The sequence below is a fragment of the Apodemus sylvaticus genome, chromosome 18 (assembly GCF_947179515.1).
Source record: "Apodemus sylvaticus chromosome 18, mApoSyl1.1, whole genome shotgun sequence".
Taxonomy (NCBI): domain Eukaryota; kingdom Metazoa; phylum Chordata; class Mammalia; order Rodentia; family Muridae; genus Apodemus; species Apodemus sylvaticus.
In genome coordinates, this window is record NC_067489.1 from 14623324 (window position 1) to 14644363 (window position 21040).

Consider the following 21040-nt stretch of genomic DNA (forward strand, 5'->3'; position numbering starts at 1 on the left):
TAAAGTAATTTAGATCTTGGGGATGAATAAGAAAGTAAGGGTTGAGGCTTAATAATGTGTTTGTGTGTCAAGTTGACAAGGGGTCAATTGTACTGGCTGGTTTTGTGTGTCAACTTGACACAGGTTGGAGTTATCACAGAGAAAGGAGTTTCAGTTGGGGAAGTGCCTCCATGAGATCCAGCTGTGGGGCACTTTCTCAATTAGTGATCAAGTGGTGAGGGCCCCTTGTGGGTGGTTCCACCTTTGGGCTGGTGCTCTTGGGTTCTATAAGAGAGCAGGCTGAGCAAGCCAGGGAAAGCAAGCCAGTAAGAAACATCCCTCCATGGCCTCTGCATCAGCTCCTGCTTCTTGACCTGCTTGAGTTCCAGTCCTGACTTCCTTTAGTGATGAACTGCAACGTGGAAGTGTAAGCTCAATAAACCCTTTCCTCCCCAACTTGCTTCTTGGTCATGATGTTTGTGTAGGAATAGAAACCCTGACTAAGACGAGAAGTTCGCAAAGAAAAGAACAAATTCTCTTTTCCTCCATTTCTTGTCTCCTCTCTCTGCCCCCCCCCTACTTTCCTGGTAACACGGGGTTCCTGTTCACTAGGGTACGAACAGAAGCTGCATTCTGTAATGGCATTTACGAGGAGTGGTTAGTTCATCCTTCTGTATTGTCCTCCTGTGCTGGACCTTGGAGTTAGCACTTAAAGGCAAGACGGCACCTTAATGAGCTTTAGCGCGCGCGCGCGCGCGCGCGCGCGTGTGTGTGTGTGTGTGTGTGTGAGAGAGAGAGAGAGAGAGAGAGAGAGAGAGAGAGAGAGAGAGAGAGAGAGAGAGAGAATGAATATGCATGTAAATGTGTGTCTGCGTCAGTGGGAGCCTAGAGTGTAGGTAAAGCAGCGTGAAGTACAGCCCAGGTCAGGCTTGGGAAAACAAGGTAGTGCTGCAGGAAAGATGTGAAGTAGGTAGGGTCTGTTAGCAGCAGAAAGATGCCCACACTGATCCTCTCCGACTAGAGGTGGCAAGCCCAGGTAGAGCAGTAGCTGGCCCTATGGAGCCACAGTGATTATAATGTGCTGATTCCACACACAGCTGTAGCAAACTCCTTACTTCCTGTCTTGATTATGCATGTGCCATAGCACCCTCCTGCCATCTCTGATTGGCTCGTGTGCTTGCATCAAGGATGCTGATGGCCCAGAAGCACAAAGTTGCAGACACTGTATGCCTCCCTCGCTACCTAAGGCTGATCCACACTGATTCAGGCCCGCTGGCTGCCTCTGAACCTAGAGGTGTCCGGAGAGGGCAAACCACTCACTCTACCACATGCTTCCCAGTGGTTTGTGATTAGACTTCCTTAACTAGTCGGGAAGGAAAACTCCGGGGAAATGATGGCGATAACCTACCAACAAAGGATGCCTTCAGGGGAAGAGCATCTGAGAAAGTGACATTGTTGATGGTTTTGTCACACATGGAACGGAAGTAAAAAGCGAAGCGTGGAAATGAAGTTAATTGGTTATAAAGCTGACAAGGAGCCACGGGCTGGTTTGCAGGAAGGATATCTAGATGGCAGAGATCAAGATTCCATCTTAAAACAACCAAACTGAACCAACCAACCAACCTCTGACCCTAGATGTTGCTTAGGTTCTGCCAAAGGGATCTGAACTCAAAATGTCGCCCACATTTTCAGTTAGGGTTTTGATGAACATATAGCTTCGATATACATTCAGAAAGAGTTTGTGTTCTCTGATAATAAGATACTAACACTCATGTATCTGGGAAACATGTTTTTATTTTAAAAAATATTAGGTGTAGAGGCATTTTGCCTGCATATATGACTATGAATCACACGTGTGCAGTGTTCACAGAGGCCAGAAGAGACTGTCATCTCCCAGGACTTCAGTTACAGGTGGTCATGAGTTGCCAAATACGTAGTGGGAATTAATTGAACCTGGGTCCTCTGGAAGAGTAGGCAATTCCCTTAACTGCTGGGCCACCTCTTCAGTTCCAAAAGCATTTTAAAAAAGTGATTAATAACCATCCAATGCGAGGAACGGTTAATTATAAAGGACTGAGGATGCAATTGGACTCTGGAGTTTTACTTTTGTATTATGTTTTAGAAGCAGAGAAGGGAGCACTAGGGTTCAGGCAGCTCCGAAAGGTCCCTGGAAGCCCCTTTGCCTCTCCCCATTGCCCATGAGTTTTGCCGCGCATCAGTGCCACGTGTGATGCGTAGGTGGGGTGGGGTTAGACATTATCCAATCCTGTCCCTTCATTCCAATCATGGATGGGATTTCTCTTCCCATGATGCTGAGCGGCCAGTCTGATGTGTTGACCACCATGGCTAGGGTCAGATGAAAAAAGTCATCTCCTGCATCACCCTGTCCCTGCAGCTTTGGTCCCTTCGGATAGCCTCCGACTTCGGGGTAGATGTGAAGCAGGGCCCTTCAGCGCCTTTCAGCCTCACGGTTGGCAATGCGCTCTGCATACTCAGGCCCTTTGCAGCGTCCTTCGAGTCCTCACAGTCTGACCTATCCGGGGCTCTTCCAGGGAGCCCCGCACTGGGGCAGGCATTTCTGGCTGGAATGGGACTAATGTCGGCTATGGTAACAGGAAAGGGCTTAGTGACTGGCTGAGGTAAAGCGGGCGGCACAGGCCTGCTCTCTCCCAAAGTCCCCTCCTGGGATGTCCGCAGAGCTACTGGGCTGCCTTTTTGGTGGCATGTAGTCCTGTCCATGGTGGCACTGAAATACAGTGTCGTGCTCTCCTGTCCTTCCTTCCCCTGCAGGGGTCCATCTGTCTCCTTCCCCTGGGCTGCAACGTCAGCCTTGGTCCCAGCCTTCTTCGGGCTGTCCTCCTGTGGGCTGTCCTCCTGTGTAGCTGGTGGCCTCTGGGTTGCTGCATTGTCTCCAAGCTCACTGGCGAAGGAGATATAGCTTGAAGTTTCCAGTGATTCCATCTCTGCTTTTGGAGCCTCCTGGTACTCAGACCCTTTCTCCAAGGTCAAAGGGTCAGAAGGAGAGGATGGGAGGTCTTGCTGGGAAAACAGGGGTTTCCTCTGCAGATCACAGTGTTGACTCGACCTCGACACAGGGGCACAGGAGCAGCCAGCGCTGCCACCTCCTAGGGCTGCGTTGATCTTAGATACACTTCCTGTCTTGAGAGCAAGTTTCAGCAACAGCCAGTGGTGGTGGCTGAAGACAGAGTACTCCCCAGATCTGTGCTCCGCCTGTCCCACCTCCGCAGATCTCTGCTCTGGGCTGGGGGCCTTATCTAGACTTGTTAGCTCATAGCTTTCCTCTTGGCACCAGCTCGAGCTGTCTGGCCTCTCCCCTGTGGGAACCATGGCCTCGGGAGGAGGCGCTGATTCTGCTTTGTTATCCTCGGTGGGGCCACAGCATTTCCTCATGAACCTCTGCTGGATGTCTGAGGATTTAGGGTGCAGTAGGCTGTAATAAATAACCAGCGATGCACACCCTGAAACAGAAAACAACAAAAATAACGAAAGGGCTAGCTTGAGGTTATGTTCTGGGACACCCAACATCCCGCTGCGAGGGATAGGCTCCGCGGCTCCTTTGTATGAAACAATATAACGATGACCCACAATAAGATTCTGAGACTTCAGAACTGACACTGTTAAGGGGTAAGGGGTAAGGATTTTAATGAGGGCCCAGAATCTACCAGCTATGAATGTTTTGAAACTGTACACTATGGCTTCACTCCTCTTGATTCTCAGCCTTCTTCCTGGAGGGCATCTTCCATTGACCGCTGGGCACCCCGGGCAGATTTGCGCATGCACGTGAGCACCAGCGGCTTGGTAGAGATCTCCCAGAATCCCACCACCCGCACGGTGTGGAAGGATGCCAAAGCCGGGGGAGGCAGGAGGTAAGAAAGCGGCCTCAAAAACAAGAGCCCAAGGCAGAGGTCAGTCGTGCTCCTCAGAAGCCGTGTCAGGGCATTTCCACGAACAACAACAACACTTCCTCTGTGCACAAACAGCTTAATCACATTGTCGTCAGTTTCGTTTATGTCGATCAGAAGTGTTGACTGCTGCAATAATCTCTTTACCAGAGCATTCCAGTAAGCCACCCACGTTGTTTCCAGTTTCCTGTCGCACTGGAGAAAGTGCCTGTGTTAAGGGTGCTCATTATGCGCGGAGAAGATCTGAACTAAGTGTGAGGAGGGGGACTGAAGGCGCCAGGAGATGGCACCATGACAGACCCTAGGAAGAGCCCCAAAGACAGCGCCCCCAGGCCTTCAGTGTCTCTGGGGACAAGAGAAGGCCCAGCGCAGGGCACTGGTTTGTGGTAAAATCGGAAGTGGGAACAAGGTCCCGCAGTCCTCTCCGTGCTGCACACAGCTCACATACTAGCTTATGCCTTGGATTCTCACGGAGCCCAAGCAATATGCAGTCACTCATCTTTGGCCAACAAATCCCACCAAGGCCAGGAAAGACCAGCAAGCCAGCTAATGCTACCCTACACTACGCGATGCATCCAGGGCGCCCGTTAGGCAGCAGGATCTGCCTGGCCAGAGGCTCTGGCTGTGCTGATTTTCTGTAGGACCCTGCCACCTGCTGGATTCTTGGCTGTAGCTCCTGGCTGGGGTGGAGCAGGCTCTCAGTACACGTTTGTCCAATGAAAGAAGGAAACAGGGAGCCAGGATTTGGGCAGGAACTGTCTCAAGTCTGTGTTCTTGAAACTACAATTCTTTTAAAAAAATACTACTTTATGTGTGTGTGTGTGTGTGTGTGTGTGTGTTTTGCCTGCATGTCTATCGGTGTACCACAGGTCTGCCTGGTGCTCTGAAGAGGCCATCAATTTCCCTGGAGCAAGAATTGCAGGCCCATGTAAGCCACCACCGGAAGACCCAGGAAGACTCCTCTGGAAGAGTAGTCAGTATTCTTCACCACTGACACATCTCTCCAGCCTCTATTATTTTTCTTTTAAAAATTACTTGTTTTCTTGAGACAAAGCCTTGATGCATAGCCCAGGCTGGCCTCAAACTTGTGTCCATCCTCCTGTCTCAGCTAAGTGTTAGGATTGCATGCATGAACCCTCATATTCGGCTTATACGGTTCATTTATAGTAGTGTTGGGCATGGAACCCAGGGCTTCTTGAGTGCTAAGCAAGCACTCTACCTGTGAGCTGTTTCTCCGGTGTGTGTATATATATATGTAAATTTTATTTTTATATATATATATAAATTTTTTATATATATAAATAAAATATATACATTATATACATTATATATAGTAATAGGGTTTTTCTTCTTAGCCTTATATCTTCTTATATATTATATCTTCTTATATATTGTACATGTATATATATGTTTTACACACACACATACACATATATATGTCACACACACACACATATATATATATATTAATAGGGTTTTTCTTCTTAGCCCAGGCCTGCCACAAACTCACTATGTAGGCCATGATGGCTTGGAACTCACAGCAATGCTCTTGCCTCAGGCTCCGAAGCACTGGCATTATTGAAACGAGCCACCATGTCTGGCCATAACGTACTATGCTGTGATTTTAAACATGCATTAAATATAATTTTCTATAATGCCCGGTTTTAAGGACTGATTCACAGTTTGGTTGCTTCTGTTCTGTCGTTTAACATACTCTCCCTTTCCTACTGGGGATTCCCAGGGGGCCCAAAGGCGAGCCAGAGATGTGTCTAGCGCCACCTGCTGTTGGGCAGTGGAGCATCATGGCACCGCCCAGCCCCTTCAGAGATGACAGGGAAATTTTACTTATTCTTCCCATGTTTACTGGACTGGGTCACACCTCCGGTGAACGAAGTGGTTAGGTTTCTGAGCTGTGAAGACTATCACGTCATATCCCAAGGAATCCCCTGTCCACAGGAAGATCATAGGACATAGGTTACTTAGTAGGAGACAGAGTAGTTCTCGCCTGGACACCTCGCCATTCACTTGCAAGCATGCTGCTTCGAACTAGGCGTCTTGCTCTTGCCTTCCTGCCCCTGCTCTGTCCTCTCACCCCTTCCCCCCCTCTCTCCACGTGCTCATGGGCGCCCTCCTCTCCTCTCCTCTCCTCTCCTCTCCTCTCCCCTCCCCTTCCCTCCTCTCCCCTCCCCTCTCTTCCCCTTCCTTTCTCCCTCCCTCCCTTTCTCTTTCTGCCTTTCTCTGCCTCTACCACCCTCTTAACTCTTTTCCCCATGCCCTGAATAAACCTTATTCTATACAAAAGAGAGAGAGAGAGAGAGAGAAATAATTGGCCTCTTATTACTCAGTTTATGGTACAGACGTGGCTGTTTCCACCTTCCTTTGAGGCCACCATCAGGTAGACAAAGCTAAGCTCAGAGTCTCAGGTCACTTACTCACAGCATGGGTCCCATCCCCTGCCCACTGCCCCTAAGCTGTTCCCTGTTCTTCCTATTAGCATTTCCTCTAGGCTCCGCCCCAATGGTTACCTAGCAACAGCCCATATGAGGCTCCCATATAAGAAAAACCACTTGTTCTTCTTATATGCTAGATTATCAGGGATGAGTGAGCCGTGGACTCAGTGAAAAACCCTGACTCAGTAAGTGGGAAGTGGTTGAGGAAGTCATCTGACATCAGCTACCGGCCTCCGCATGCAAGGGCATCTACATACACATCACACATGAGCATTCCTACGCATACCAATATACACACATCCATGCATATATACCTTACATGCACACACATGAAAATAAAAAATAAAATACAAGTTGGAGAGCGGTGTGGCTAAGAAGGCTCAGTAGGTCTTACCAATCAGAAATCCAGACAAGACCACCACCACAGTCCACAGGCTGGTCCTTGGTGTTCCCTGCAGAAAGTCAGTGGCCAGTAGTAAGAGTATGGCGTTCTCTAGCAGCATGACCTACGGGGTCAAGAGAGAGTCACTGTACCTAGGGGCATACAGGTCGTTGTCCTGCTACCTGCGCCTCTTCCCTCCTGTCCCTGGTACCTGCTGGGGTTCACAAACCAAGGAGCTTCCTCCAAGCAGGAGCGAGGCCCCATGGGAAATGTTTCTACCCAGGGAGGTTTGCTGGTGTCGTTCATGGAACCATCCAGAGTCACAGACACAGAGGAATACAGAGAGAATGACTGCTTTGGCACAAGTGTGTCTATGCAGTCCACGCGAAGACGGCTGACAGATGCTGGCACACGTCTAACAACGCAAGGCTACATCCCCACGGTGAGACCACAGCCCCTTGAACTTCCTGCCTGAGGAACAGCTGCCAGGAGGGGGCGCTGCTCATTCTAGGTGGAAACTGGATGAGAGATCTCTGGGGCCCTCACCCGCTCTGACAGCGGGCACACCAGAAAGTTTGCAGGGCTGAATCCATCTCCCACCCCCACCCTCACAACTCTCCCACCTCAAGGGCTGGAGAACATCTCTGAAATACGAACATTCAAGGAGGCCACTGTCCCAGCCTGTCAGCACCTTGTTCTGTAACTCAAGTGACCCGTCTCCTGCCATTCACAGAGATGTCAACACACCAGATGGGACAGTCGCTAACTACCCTCCCTCGATTTCTTACACATTTCCATTTCTAAGACCCAACCCCCATCCTCCCCTCCCTCCCCTCTGCTCTCTCCTCTCTCTTCTAAACTTTCCCACCACCTCGGTATAAAACAGAGTTCAGTTGTATCGCTACAGAGCAGATGTTACCTTTCCTTTCACTAGTCTCTGCCTCTGTCTCCCTGGCAACACCGCATGGACCGCCTAGTGCTCTGTGGTCCCTATGCTTCCGCTGTAGCTTTGCCGGAGATCCCTCCAAGCCTCCTGAGGCAGCCTTTTGTCCTCAGAGGCTCTCTGTTTCTCCAGGACCCTATAGCTACGAAGAGCTGCAACACGAGCCTTGAGTTCGTTTCTAACATACTTTTTTAGGCTGTGTGAATTCATGCTGAGATGAATCAACCCTTTGGGAAAAAAAAAGGCGAGGTCATGTGCAGTTGTTAAAGGTGGGCTGGCAATGCTGCCTGAAGCTATCTCAGGGGAAGGGCCTGGGAACTTCCACTTTGGAAAAGTCCCCAAGTGCATCTGCCAGTGAAGTCTGTGGAGTTGGCTGCACCTGAAGTTCCTGATGACTGTCAGGCGATTTTTCAAAGTGTGCAATCACTGTTTATAACTTCTCTTTACTTTAGGCTCTGTGTGTGTGTGTGTGTGTGTGTGTGTGTGTGTGTTGCATGCACCGCATGTGTGTGCGGGCATGTAGAAGATTTCTGATATTGCTTTCTGATATTGCTCTCCCTTATTGCCTGAGACGGGGTGTCTCACACGACTGGAAGCTTGAGTGTTTTGGCAAGGCTTGCTAGTAAGGTCTTGGGATCTGCCTGCGTCTGCCCCAGTGCTGAGGTCAAAAGCATTTGGTTGCTGGGGATTTGAACTCAGATCTTCATGCATGGGAAAGTACTACTTACCCACTGAGCTGATTCCCCTCTTTAAATAGATGTACACCCATATGTGCCCCTCCCACCAAACATGCGACAGGCACTGTAAGAGTCAAGCTTAAAGAAATCCACCATCGATCGCTACTTGCCAAGTAGAAGCTGGCCATCCTGCTTCTGGAAGGGCTGTCCCAGAAATTGATGTAGCAGAGGATGAATACGGCCCCCACCAGCAGATTGAACAGCCTCCAATGGCAGGTGCTCTCGACGATGTCGCTCTGCTGGGCTACGAGCCAGAAGGTCATCACTAGCCAGTGAGCACCTGGAGGGAGTAAGGGGTAGAATTCAGTGTTCAGTGAGGAGATGGGAAGGGGGGGTGAGATTGAAATTGAACATCCCAGAGGAGACCCCCAAATCCAGAAGACAACAGAGGGACACAGACAAGCCGCTGGTTCCATCTTTGCAAGCCTCATCTCTCTGAGCCTCACAGGAGGCTTTTAACCTAGTTTGGAGCTGAGAAAACAGACGGGCTTCTGTGTCACCCATAAGACCTTACATACAGATGGATACTCTTCTGCTTCCAGAAAGCACTTAAGGAAGCAGTTATAAAACTCTCTACTCTTTCTACACTGTTGCTCTACAAGCTCCAACCCTCCAGACCCAAAAAGAACTCCGCGTGGACCAGTTACAAGTTTTAGTCTTATGTTTTAAGATGAATAGCCTCATTCTGGATCACAAGCTGAATTTTAAAATGACTAATAAAATGTAGTTAATTTCTCCGTAAAAACACAGCTTCCCCCCACCCCAAATAATGTTCTTTTCTGCCAATAACTGTATTAAATGTTTGCTCTTGGTACATGGGCCAGCTATTTCTCAATGTTCTTGGTTCTTTTAAAACAAGAGTACACTGTTCCTTCTTGCAGAGTGTATTCACTGATGACCAGAGGACACTGCTGTCCTTGGCAAGGACACACAGGCCCCATTCAGGAGTCTGAAGGGCCAGACAGACTCTCGGTCATCACATTCATATCTGTGCTGCTGGCTCTGAGAAAGCTGGGGTTCGGTAGAGCCTTCCTGTGTGAAACAAAGACAGGGTTCAAGAACCAAAGTAAATGGGCGCTTATGGAGGTTCTGAACAGGATCATATATACTTCACAGCTTTGCCCAGGATCAGCTGGAACCTGGACCTCTCTCTTGTGCAGTCAGGGCAGTGAGATCCACACCCTCACGTCTATGAGCATCGACTTTCTACGGGAAAGGTTTGTGATCTACAACAGTCTTCTGAGGACTGTGGTTCCAGATGTAGCTGGCATTTCCGTGGTGGCGGTATATTCAATTACGACCCCTTGCGTTGGATGCACACTCGTGGGAGCTAGGCTTTGGGCCTCTATGTTCATGAGTCAGGCCTGCCAAGAACTTAGACTGACAGAGCATAGCAGAAGCCATGCTGCCGCTGTTCTAGGTTTAGGAGGATCGGGCATTTCTCCTTTCTCTTTCTTGAATCTGTCATTACAACGGTGAGTCCAGGTTACTGTGCTGAAGGGAGTGGCCACATCTGTGCACCCCACCTGCTGAGCTCCCCTGGGAACACAGAGACCTGCTCTTCTACCGTTTTTATAAGACTCAGCCAGCCACAGATCTGGGGCCAAGAATCATGTATTGTTACTGTTAAGACTTTATGAACAGACCGGAAGTCCCACTTACCTCCGACCACCAAAACCCAGACACGGTAAACTCTGCAGAACAGAACCAGGCTTAGCACACGAGCACCCAGCATGCCCATCCTCCAGAGCTGCTGACACAAGAGAGCAGCCCATAGCATGGTACGGTGACCAGACTTCATGATGCCCAGGAAACGGTTGTATGACACAAGAGCCCAGGATAGTGAAGACCAGGAGACTAGGGCGCTGATTCCTGGGGGGATTGAACAGACAGAGCTCCCTTACAGGCTCTGAAGCACACACACACACAGATGCCCCCTCGCCCCCAATTCCTTTCTGAGAGCATCCAACTTCTTATCAAAAACTAGCCCAATGGCGATATACTATGGACCAATTCCCTTGGTGGTGGGTAACTTAACATCTGTGTAGGAACATGTTTCCATAGAAACGAGGGAGGCTAGAAATGTCTGCCTAGTGCCCTAGATGCTCTCTCTCTGGATACCCTTTAAAAATGTCCCAGCCCCTGAGTTTCTAAGGCCTTGGTCTAAATACAATGAAATGGATATGTGTCCTGCAGGACCCTAGACACAGTTTATTATAAGTGTGTATTCCCCACATGCAGGCGATTGATGAAGGAATGGTGGAGTATGCAACCACAGCTAAACTTAGATCTTCTGGTGTAAGTTTGAATAATCAGAGGGGAGAGGAACTGGGCATGGCAGCACACACCTTTAATTCCAGCACTTAGGAGGCAGAGGCAGGTGGATCTCTTTAAGTTCAAGGCCAGCCTGGTCTACAAAATGCATTTCAAGACAGCCAGGCCTGTTACACAGTGAGACCCTGTCTCAAAAACCAAACCAAATCAACGAAACAATAAAACAAAGGAAAGGGGAAGAGGAGAGGAAGAGAGAAAAAGAAGAGGAGGGCTGGGCGGTGGTGCTGCACGCCTTTAGTCCCAGTACTTGGGAGGCAGAGGCAGGCGGATTTCTGAGTTTGAGGCCAGCCTGGTCTACACAGTAAGTTCCAGGACAGCCAAAGCTATACAGAGAAACCCTGTCTCAAATAAAATAAAATAAAATAAAATAAAATAAAATAAAATAAAATAAAATAAAATAAAATAAAATAAAAAAGGAAGAGGAGGAGGGAGGATGGAGGATGGAGGATGGAGGAGGGAGGAAGAGGAGTGGGACGAAGCAATGAGAAGTCCTGGCTGGGAACTGCAGGAGCCTGAGCTATGCTTTCTGTGGGGCTTCCAGAAGTCAGGTCTGCTGCAGCAGGAGTAGACCCCGGAGCTGGACTTGTGGTCTTCCGCCCCAGGTGGTTTTCAGGGTTATCTGCACTCTGCCCGATTTTTGGCTTATGGGTTGGCTTTAGATACTTTACTCCCAAGAACCAGCTCCCTCTGAACTCATGATCCCGGCAAAACCCAGCCATAGCAATCATTTGGGTCAGAGAGAATTGGGGTTTCCCTAAGCCTCCCAAATAGGAGACATCTTGAGAGGTCACCAGGTTCTACAAGGTCGGCCACATGTCCCTGTCATTGGAAGCAGATGGCATGAGACCATGCTGAAAGGCACCCACCTGGCACAACGTCTGTGAAGTCAGAGGCTAGGAACACATACACCTGAAGCAGCAGGTAGGGCCCTGTCTGCAGCAGAGCCTCCAGGAGCCGCAGGGCTGACAGGTCAGCCTCCTGTAGGGGCAGCTGTTCCCAGCAGGGAGTCTCTTTTTCCTTCCACAGAGCCGTTGCCACAGAGTCCCAGTGCCTACAGAGAGCAAAGGCACAATGACACAGTAGCAGTGAAGCTGACTACTCTGGCTGCCACACCGATCTTTTACGTGGAGATATGAGGCGTTCTCAGGCAGGCCTCTCTGTACCTACTGTGTCCTCTGGGGCCACCGGATAGGCTGTTGCTAAGCTCGGAGTCCAAGCTGCCTATTTCAGTTCAAATTTTAAGTGTGCAGCAGGCTGTCACTGTAGTTGATTTTTCCCAAGGTCGGAAGGGCCAGGGGTGGAGAGGCTGAAGTTATTGCAGAGCTAAGGCTGGGCCTGATGAAGCTTGTAGGAAATCTTGACCAGTGTCCTCACCCCAGATCTTTGTGGAAGGGAAATGAACTCCTTCCACAGAGATGTGCTGCAAGGCACTGTGGGTAATCATCTCTTCAGAGCACAGAGATGAGGGAGCCTTCTCCTTCCTCCTTGGAGATTAGAACTCCCAGTACCCTGAGCCTGAACCCTCTAGGAACAGCTGGGGAGAATGGGTCTAGGATCCTCACCGGAGGCTGGCAAGACACCCAGATGGGTGGCACAAGATGGGGGAAGCTACGGGCTGATATGATCCTACTGAAGCTCACCAGAGTTCTGTTTCAGCCCATGAGTTGGTTTTTTTCTCTGGAAAACTGAAATTGGATGTTGTGTTTGAGATAGGAAATGTGTATATACATTTATGTTGTGTCTTAGTGAATGCATGTGGAATGCATGTATAAATGTATATACATGTGTATATTAAGTGTGCAAACATATACGCCTTTGTATAGTATATGCAAACACAGTGCATATGCACACATAGGCATATATGTGTAGGTTTACACAGGTCCATGTGCACATGCAGTGTATGTTACATGTACATATGCCCACACATGTATCATATATATACATGATATATATATATATACACACACACATATATATGTATATGTGTGCACAGCAGACATGAAAATCTGAAAGAAAGCTATACTTTCTTACTATACTATACTATACTATACTATACTATACTATACTATAGTGTACTATGCTATACTTTAGCAGTAACTACTGAGGTGTTGGGTATAGGAAGGAAGGAGTGAATGCTGGTAATGCTGGCGCATGCAGAGCATGGTGGAGAGGGGCTTATAGGTGCTCTGACACATGGAGCTTATGCTCCTGGAAGTGGCGAAGCTAACACGTAACAGAAAGACACCCGCCAGCAGCTGCTTGATTGACGGGGAAGAATACAAATTTTTTTTCTTCCTAAATGAGGAACGTGAGGAGCTGTGGAGCCTTCCCTCACACCTTGGAATGATCTGGGGCTTTTGATTATAAATTAGGATTCACGGACAGAAGCAAATAGTTATAAATTAGGAATAAGTGATTCTTCTGTTAATGTTTTTAACATTACCGTCAGACATTTTAACATTAACATTAATGCGAGGTTAGAGTTGAGATGGTCAGCAGTGCAAGGGTTTAGTACAGCTGTACTTCATTGTATGTGTGTGTGTACGTACACTCGTGTGTGGGTATGGTGTAATGGCAGTCAGAGGACAGCTTTTGGGAGTTGACTTTCTCCCTCTACCCACCAGGCAAAGTGCTTTTTACCTGCATCAAAACACTGAACCTGCACCTATGTGTCAAGCTGGTCTTACACGTCTGTAAAGTTCGTTCTCAACTCCCCTCCTCTCAGGATGAATGTCTAACAGATGTGCTGGCTTTTTAAAAAGAAAATGGCATGGCCATGTGGATAGGAAGTGGCTAGAGGAGGTGGCGTATAGATACTGCCCCCCCTCCCCTCCGCCCCAGGCAGAACTTTCACAACTAGTCACCCCGAGGAAAACAAAGTCACCAACAAGTGGTTGGCGGTTAGGGCAGTAAGACTGAAAAAGCACAGGGTGTTCTCAAAGGCAAGTGTAGACACAAGGCAGAGGCACGCAGGGAGCCAGAGGCTGCTGGACTGTGCGAGGGGCAGCGAAAAGCAGGAGCCTGTAGGTCTGGGCTGGGCGCGGAGGGTCACAGGGTCACATCAGCTTAGGCATGATTAGGTACCGTCTCAGTGTGCAACAAGAATCAAAACTTAAAGAAGCCAGAACACGCTCTTGTCTGAGTTTCCACAAGTTTTATCTTGTGAAAGTCGCCTAGGAGACTCTTCACAGGAGCCCAAATAACCACACCAGCTGCTCATGGGGTCTCTGCGGGCTTTGGGGGCCCACAGGGGTAAGGTTTGATCTTCACCTCCCAGCATCCTCCCGTGGGGAGGGGGCTGTGCTCTACAGCAAGGAGGCAGAGTGGTTCCATGTGGGAATCAGATGAGTCCTTCCATGTGTATGGAGCAGATTCCTCCTTGGAGAGGCCAAGGTGACCAGTGAGTGCGTCCTGGAGAGAACTGGAAAGCTGTGGGTGTGAACTGAGGTGGGAGTGGGGATATGAGAGATTAGCGGGATAGGACTGAAGAGCTGGGATGGGGCCCATGGCTGGGGTTGAGACATTGGAGTGGCATTGCAATGCTGTGGTCAGGCAGGGAGATGGAGGGACTCAGGCTGGGACTAGCAGGCAGCTGTGGGGGCGGGGAGGGGGTAAGTGTGTGGGGGGGTAGGTTTCCTGGGGATTTGGAATGACATGGGGGCTGTAGGGACTTGTTTATGGGTCCTGAAAGGCACCCACCTTTTTCTTCTGGATGCTGTGCCTCAGGCCCCCATCCCTTTCCACCGCCCTGGGTTTCTGACTGCTTGTGTCAACTGTTCCTGGTACCATCTTTATAAGGCCCAATACGCTCCTTCGCTCCACGCCCATCCGACAACACTGCTGCTTTCAGCTGTCCCCAGGTTAGTCTCAGACACTGAATTAGGTGTGTCTGCAGCGACTCATGGCATACACAAGATACTCCATGCGAGCCACGTCGCCCACGGCCAAGAATCCGAGATGCCATAAAGCCAACGCGGAAACCTGGAAGTGCAGCCACCACACCTGGCAGGCCTTTGGGGTTAAGTTTCTCAGCTCTTAGCAGGCTAAGAAAAAAAGTCACCCACGTCCACCACAACCAGAATGGTCTATCCTGGGCTCACAGCTTAGGGAATAAGTGATTCTTCTGTTAATGTTTTTAACATTACCGTCAGACATTTTAACATTAACATTAATGCGAGGTTAGAGTTGAGATGGTCAGCAGTGCAAGGGTTTAGTACAGCTGTACTTCATTGTATGTATGTGTGTGTGTGTGTGTACGTACACTCGTGTGTGGGTATGGTGTAATGGCAGTCAGAGGACAGCTTTTGGGAGTTGACTTTCTCCCTCTACCCACCAGGCAAAGTGCTTTTTACCTGTATTTAAACACTGAACCTGCACCTATGTGTCAAGCTGGTCTTACACGTCTGTAAAGTTCGTTCTCAACTCCCCTCCTCTCAGGACGAATGTCTAACAGATGTGCAGGCTTTTTAAAAAGAAAGAGGTGCGAGCACATGCAGCATTAGGGTGGAGACGAAGTGCTCAGATGAAAAAAAATATAACAGCCACTGTGTAGAATGAGTTGTAAGTACCACCAGGTTCTCTTGAACAGTAGACTCAACGGTATAGTTTGTGTTGTTTGGAATTAAAACCAGAATCCATTTTTGTCTTCGGCTCTTGCATTTTTTATAAGCGGTTTCACCTCAAGGGGTTTGCGTTTTATTGATTTTTCTGTCGCTGGTTCATCCGTCTGCGTTTCGTTATGGAGTCAGTTAATGGGTTTCATTTTTATAAAGTTCGAGGTTGTACAAACGCAGCTGTTCTGGCTCCCCCTTCAGGCGCTTTTGGAAACTGCAGTGAAACCAAACCAAACCAAAGCGAAGGTGACCTGCAGAGATGGCTTGTCTCCAGGTTTTGTTTGTGAGAGACACTTGCAGAGCGAGAAAGGGATTCACCACTTTCCACTTTCCGTGCTTTCTGTTGAGGAGGTAGACTGTAGTTGGGCTCATTAGCAATCTCCGCAACACTGTGTGTGTGTGTGTGTGTGTGTGTGTGGTGCCCGATGTGCTTCTTCTGGCTGCCAGGAATCTGAGAGCTAACACGCTGGTCTAGTCTTAACACCTGCGCAATCTGGCTTTTTCTTTGGAAGTGTAACTTTATCTCTTCCCGGAAATCTACACTTATGTTCCCTCAATTCTCTCTTTTAAAAATTATGCAATGATTTAAAAGTGCAGATTTATTTTTATTTATGTGTGTGCTTGAGTGTGTGTGTGTGCGTATGTGTGTGCACGTGTGCGCACGTGTGCGCACGTGTGCGTGCATGTGTGAGCCTTTGAAGGCCAACAGAGGGCATCAGATCACCTGGAACTGGAGTTAGAGGCCATCTTATGGGAGCTTAACAGTAGTTTGTGCTCTTTATCCCTGAGCCATTGATCAAGCTACCATATTATTATTATTGTTGTTGTTGTTGTTATCATCATCAATTATATAATAAATTAATATATTTATCACATTGTCTTATATTATTATATAATAAAGAAATATAAAAATAAAATGTTATTAGAAAATAAATAAATATATACATTATATTATAATAGATTGATAAATATATATATTAGTAATAATAATAATTTTGAGACATGTATGTCTCATTATGGATTCCTGAGTGGCTTGAGCTAACTGTGTAGCACAGGCTGGCCTCTACCTCACAGAGATCTGCCTGGCTTTTTATCTTAAAGGCTGGGATTAAAGGCTGTGTGACCACACCAGGCAGTATATATTAGTTTTTAATCACCTGAATGTTTTTTCTAAATTAGCTATACATGGCTTTTTGCTTCTCCCAAGTTTTGATTTGCCCTTATCTTTTCATTTATCCATATTTAATTTTTAAATATGTACCAGAAACCGTGCTGCCACTTAGTGGTGCTATTGAGAGCCCCAGGGGCTCACTGTCAAATACCACAATCTGAATCAGCTTCTGACATCACTTCCCTGAAGGCTTATAAGGTCCCCAGTGTCTCTACAGAGAGAGCCCCAAGAGGCAGACTTACCTGTGAATAGTTAAGGATGCTTCTTTCTAAAGGCTATTTTGATTTCTGCTTTTGAGCTATCAAATGCTTGTTTATGTTGAAACTATTTTACTAGTTGGATATGCCATCGTCTTTGCGGTCTCACCACATACAGCTAACTACCTATCAGTGAGCCCTCGGTCCTAATACAAGGCCAGGTGAAGCAGGGAGCAGAGTAGGCCCTGCTCCAAGAAGGTTGCGGTCCCAAATTCTATGAGACAACTTCTCCCCCCGCCAGTGCCAGCCCTGTTGTTTCGGGGGAGCACAGAGCTGACAGGAAGGGTCAGTGTGGGATAAACTGCTACAACACACATGTTTTTGATGCCTCTGCTGGAGGAGACCATGAAGAAGAGGCAGCCACTTGATGTCCCCCTAGAAGCACTTTCTACTCTGACCCGAGCACCCAGGACAGACAGCAGCACTCGGCGACCGCTCCTTGGATGCCCTTCGAACCTTGACTCTCTGTGACTTAGCAAGCACTGGAGTCGCAGGCTTCCCCTGTCTGACTCCTTATTTCTTTCCCCTTTATAAAAGTCCTCTCAGCTCTCCAGGGTTACGGGGCAGCTGGATGTGGAAATGTGCTGTGTCTATTAAAGGGCAGCCTCCTATCTCCAGGTAGCAATAACCCTTTACTTCTGGGGCCACCCGTGGGCACAGAGAAGCCACCTACACCAGGTCCATACCTGACAACCTTTTATACAAACAAAAGAAAAACAACCACAAAACCACTGGCCCTGGCTCCCACTTCTTCCTGCCACAGACGCACAGAGCAAATGCCGTCACGTGGGCGTTACTGTCTAATTAAGTCTCTGCCACCTTCCTGGACTAAGGACTGAGGTAGTGGGTGTCGGATGAAGCACTTTAAGCTGATTTATGTGGATCCAGAGGTTGATGAAAGGGAGGAAGCAACAGTGATATAGAATCTGGCTAAAGACAAGCAAAAACATTTAAAAGTCACTGGTGCAGAGAGGAGGAGCCCCTGACCTTAGAGTTGCATCAGAATGCCAACGCCAGACAGGGCTGTAGACCTGAGCTTCCATGGCTTTAAGGTCGGAGTGTGTGTGGATAGGGGAATTCTCCCACTGCCTGAGATGGAAGGGAGGTGGGCGCTCTTACCGCTTCCAGACGCCAAGCTGCAGAAGATGCAGTACTGCCAGCCACCAGTGACCCTGATGCCCATCCGCTTGGAACCACAGAAAGCTCAGGGCCTGGACCAAGAAGCCGGGCAGGAGGACAGAAAGGGCCAGCCACCCCCAGAGGAGACGGCCTGTGGCAAAGTAGTAAACTATGGAGCAGAGACCTGGGGTAAGAGACAAGATGAGGGGTGTTGAAATGACAGAGTTACGCAACTGCTTTATATACACCCACCGTCTTCTGTATGTTACAGTGCTCTGATACCCTGAAAACCTTTCTGCCACAGACAGCATGGTGTCCTTCCAAGAATGTGCCAGGGATATGCCCTCTAACCAACTCAGAACTTCTCTCTTAGACCCCATGTACCTTTGGAAATGGTACTTCTCTGCCTTAGCCTGTCCAGGGTCAGGGGCCAAGGGACTAGGGACCTGTCTCTAGCCCAAAGCTCACAGAAAAGTATCCACGGAAAACAAGTCCTCCGAATCCGTTTCACCATGGTCAGCCTGTCTTGTCTGATGAAGCTCCAACAGAGGTTCTGGCTCCTGATGAACTGAGTCTTTCCAGAAGGCCCCACACAGTATCTCCTGCCTCTTAGTCCCGAGAACTGTGATCTACCCTAAGTCTGTTCTGTCCAACACATCATTTAACTAAACAAAACCAAACCCCAAATGAACCCAGGTCCCAAACCAACATAACCAGCACAGCATCCTTACCATTAGCAAGGAGCCAAAAGGGCCTGCTAGCAATAAGATAGGCACAATGGTGTGTGTGTTGTTTGTTGGGTTACACCAGACAAGTGCTAAGTACCTGGGGGGAAACCCAGTGATGGAGGATCCAACAACACAGAGTGACCTCATCTTCACAACACTGTTACAGCCAAACTGGGCTGCGTGTGCTGGAATTTTAGTCATAGCCGGTTCTCTGTGAGACTGGCTTTGAATTTTCTTTTGTGTTTCTAGGAATTGAACTCAGGGCTGTTCCTATGCTAGGCAAGGCCTCTACTATCCCAGAGTCTGCTTTCTTTTTTATTTCGAGACAATGTTCTGCTAAGTTGCTCAGGCCAGCTTTCAACTCATTTTGCAGCCTCGGTGGGTCTAGACCTCACTACATTCAACCTCTTCATTGGCTTGGACTAGACGTTTATGCCGGCAGGCCAGGCCCCAGCTATCTAAGCCCGGATGTCAGCAAGAAGCTGTGTGGGCATTACTGATTTCTGAGGGGGGCAGTGGAGGGTACTCAGGGACGCTTTTACACCACTGTTGCCCCGAGTTTTCTAGTAAGACCAAGGATCGTGGATCAGTGGACCCTTTCACACTACTATTGCCCTGAGTTTTCTAGTATGAGCAAGGAACGTGGATCAGCAGGTGCAAACCCCATTGCTCCGAGGTTCAGCTCGGAACCGAGCAGCAATGGGAAGAGAACGGCCACTATTCCTTTCTCAATCCCAGGTTCTGTTCAGTGCACTAACAAGCTTCCTGCTAAACCTTCATTCCTTTTCTGTTAGAAAGCTAGGGGCTCTATAGGCATCAAGTGTACATGCTAGCCTGGGATTCTGAGTGGGCGTTGGGGACGGGAATCTGCAGGGATTATTCTGTCAATTAGAGGTTATTTCAGAGATACCATGTCCAAGAAGGGACGCGGAACCTTAGTGGATCAGGATGGTGGAGTTTCCCCAGGGACAGGGCCTTGCAGGAGAGTGGCGGAAGTGGGCGGAGGCACTCTACGCCAGCACTGAAAGGGTTACAAGTTCAAACCAGAAAGGCGCGAAAAGCATAGCCATCTTGCTTCTCCTCCGCTACCCGCGGGACCCAGGTCTCCAGCAAACCAGCATTCTGCTGTGTCACAACCCCGAAAGGGGAACCAGTGCCCTTTGGGATCCCACCCCTCCACCTCTCCCAGCTCTCGGATCGCATACCACCCCAGCCCGGAGCCCGGGTGTCCAGGGAGCCAGGGCGCCTCACCAAGTGCTGGCGCTGCAAAGTAGTCTCCTCACGCAGCTCTTTGCAGAGCAGCAGCGGGAGGAGCGGGAAGGCATTCAGGACTCCGGGTTTGGTGTATGGGGAGGATCCATGCATGGAGGGATGTCTACCTGGGTGGAGGAATTCATGCATGGTGAGGGGGTCACACAGGGAGTGCTCTGCAGGCTAGGAGTGGGGAGCTACACTGCGTGCACCGGCGCAGTGTTTGCTGCCTGCCTGCCTGCCTGCCAGCCAGAGGAGGGGGTGCAGCGGCGGCAGACGTGCCCCGCACGCTGGGTTGGAGTAGGGTATTGAAGGGGTGAGCACTCGCGGGCTGCGCCGCACTCACGCGCGCTTTGCTCGGCCGCCTGCAGCAGGGCAGAGAACCCCAGGAGCCCCGCGTGCATCTTCAGAGCTGCTGCTGCCTGTGTCCCGCCCCTTCCCCTGCCCGGGACCGGGTTGGGGAGGCTTCCGGCCTGGAGCCCCAAGACAAGAGGCTTTTCCTCCCAGCCAGTCACCAAGTCGCTAGTAGGGCGGGGACAGGGCGTAGGGGAACTGACAGGTTCTTAGGGGGCAGCCTTGCGGTCTATGCCAGATTTGCATGCTGCCCCAGCCTCCTAACGGCTGTAAGACACAACGGGTTTGTTCTGGGGCCAAATGGGCTAGTCACTGGGTACTAGTCAGAGTGGTGTGTGTGTGTGTGTGTGTGTGTGTGTGTGTGTGTGTGAGAGAGAGAGAGAGAGAGAGAGAGAGAGAGAGAGAGAGATGGGAGGAGGAATTTGAATAGCTGATTGGGACTTTTGGAATATTTCAACTCTGAGTCTAGAAAGGGGAAAGGAAAAGCACCTAAGGCATCTCCACCTTTAACAGCCGCTTTGCTTTCAGACCTTTCTCCTAGGTATCCATGAGGGTTAATTCAGATTCCCCAAAGCCACAAGAAAACCTGCCCACAGGACGTCTTTCTGGGGGACAGGGAAAGCATTACCCTGACATGTGTTACGAGGCAGAGGTTATGTAGGATTGTGGCCGTGGATGTGGAGACAAAGATTGTTCTGAATTCTCGGTGCCCAGCGGAAAAAATGTTTTATAACCGTTGAGCAGGCGTGGCAGGACATTGCTAGGTAGAGATCAGGCCTACAGCGATTCTGCCCAATAG

General features: G+C 49.2%; 1 protein-coding gene across 1 annotated transcript; it reads right to left on the reverse strand.

The window, feature by feature from the left end:
- Positions 1–1753: 1753 nt before the first annotated feature.
- Xkr5 (XK related 5) lies at positions 1754–20383 on the reverse strand. Its single transcript, XM_052162520.1, has 7 exons — positions 20234–20383; positions 17909–18092; positions 11615–11799; positions 10077–10286; positions 8525–8694; positions 6747–6858; positions 1754–3458 (listed from the first exon to the last, which is right to left on the reverse strand). The coding sequence occupies exons 1-7, from the start codon at positions 20289–20291 to the stop codon at positions 2332–2334; spliced, it is 2046 nt and encodes a 681-aa protein (XP_052018480.1). The 5' UTR covers positions 20292–20383; the 3' UTR covers positions 1754–2331.
- Positions 20384–21040: the final 657 nt, after the last annotated feature.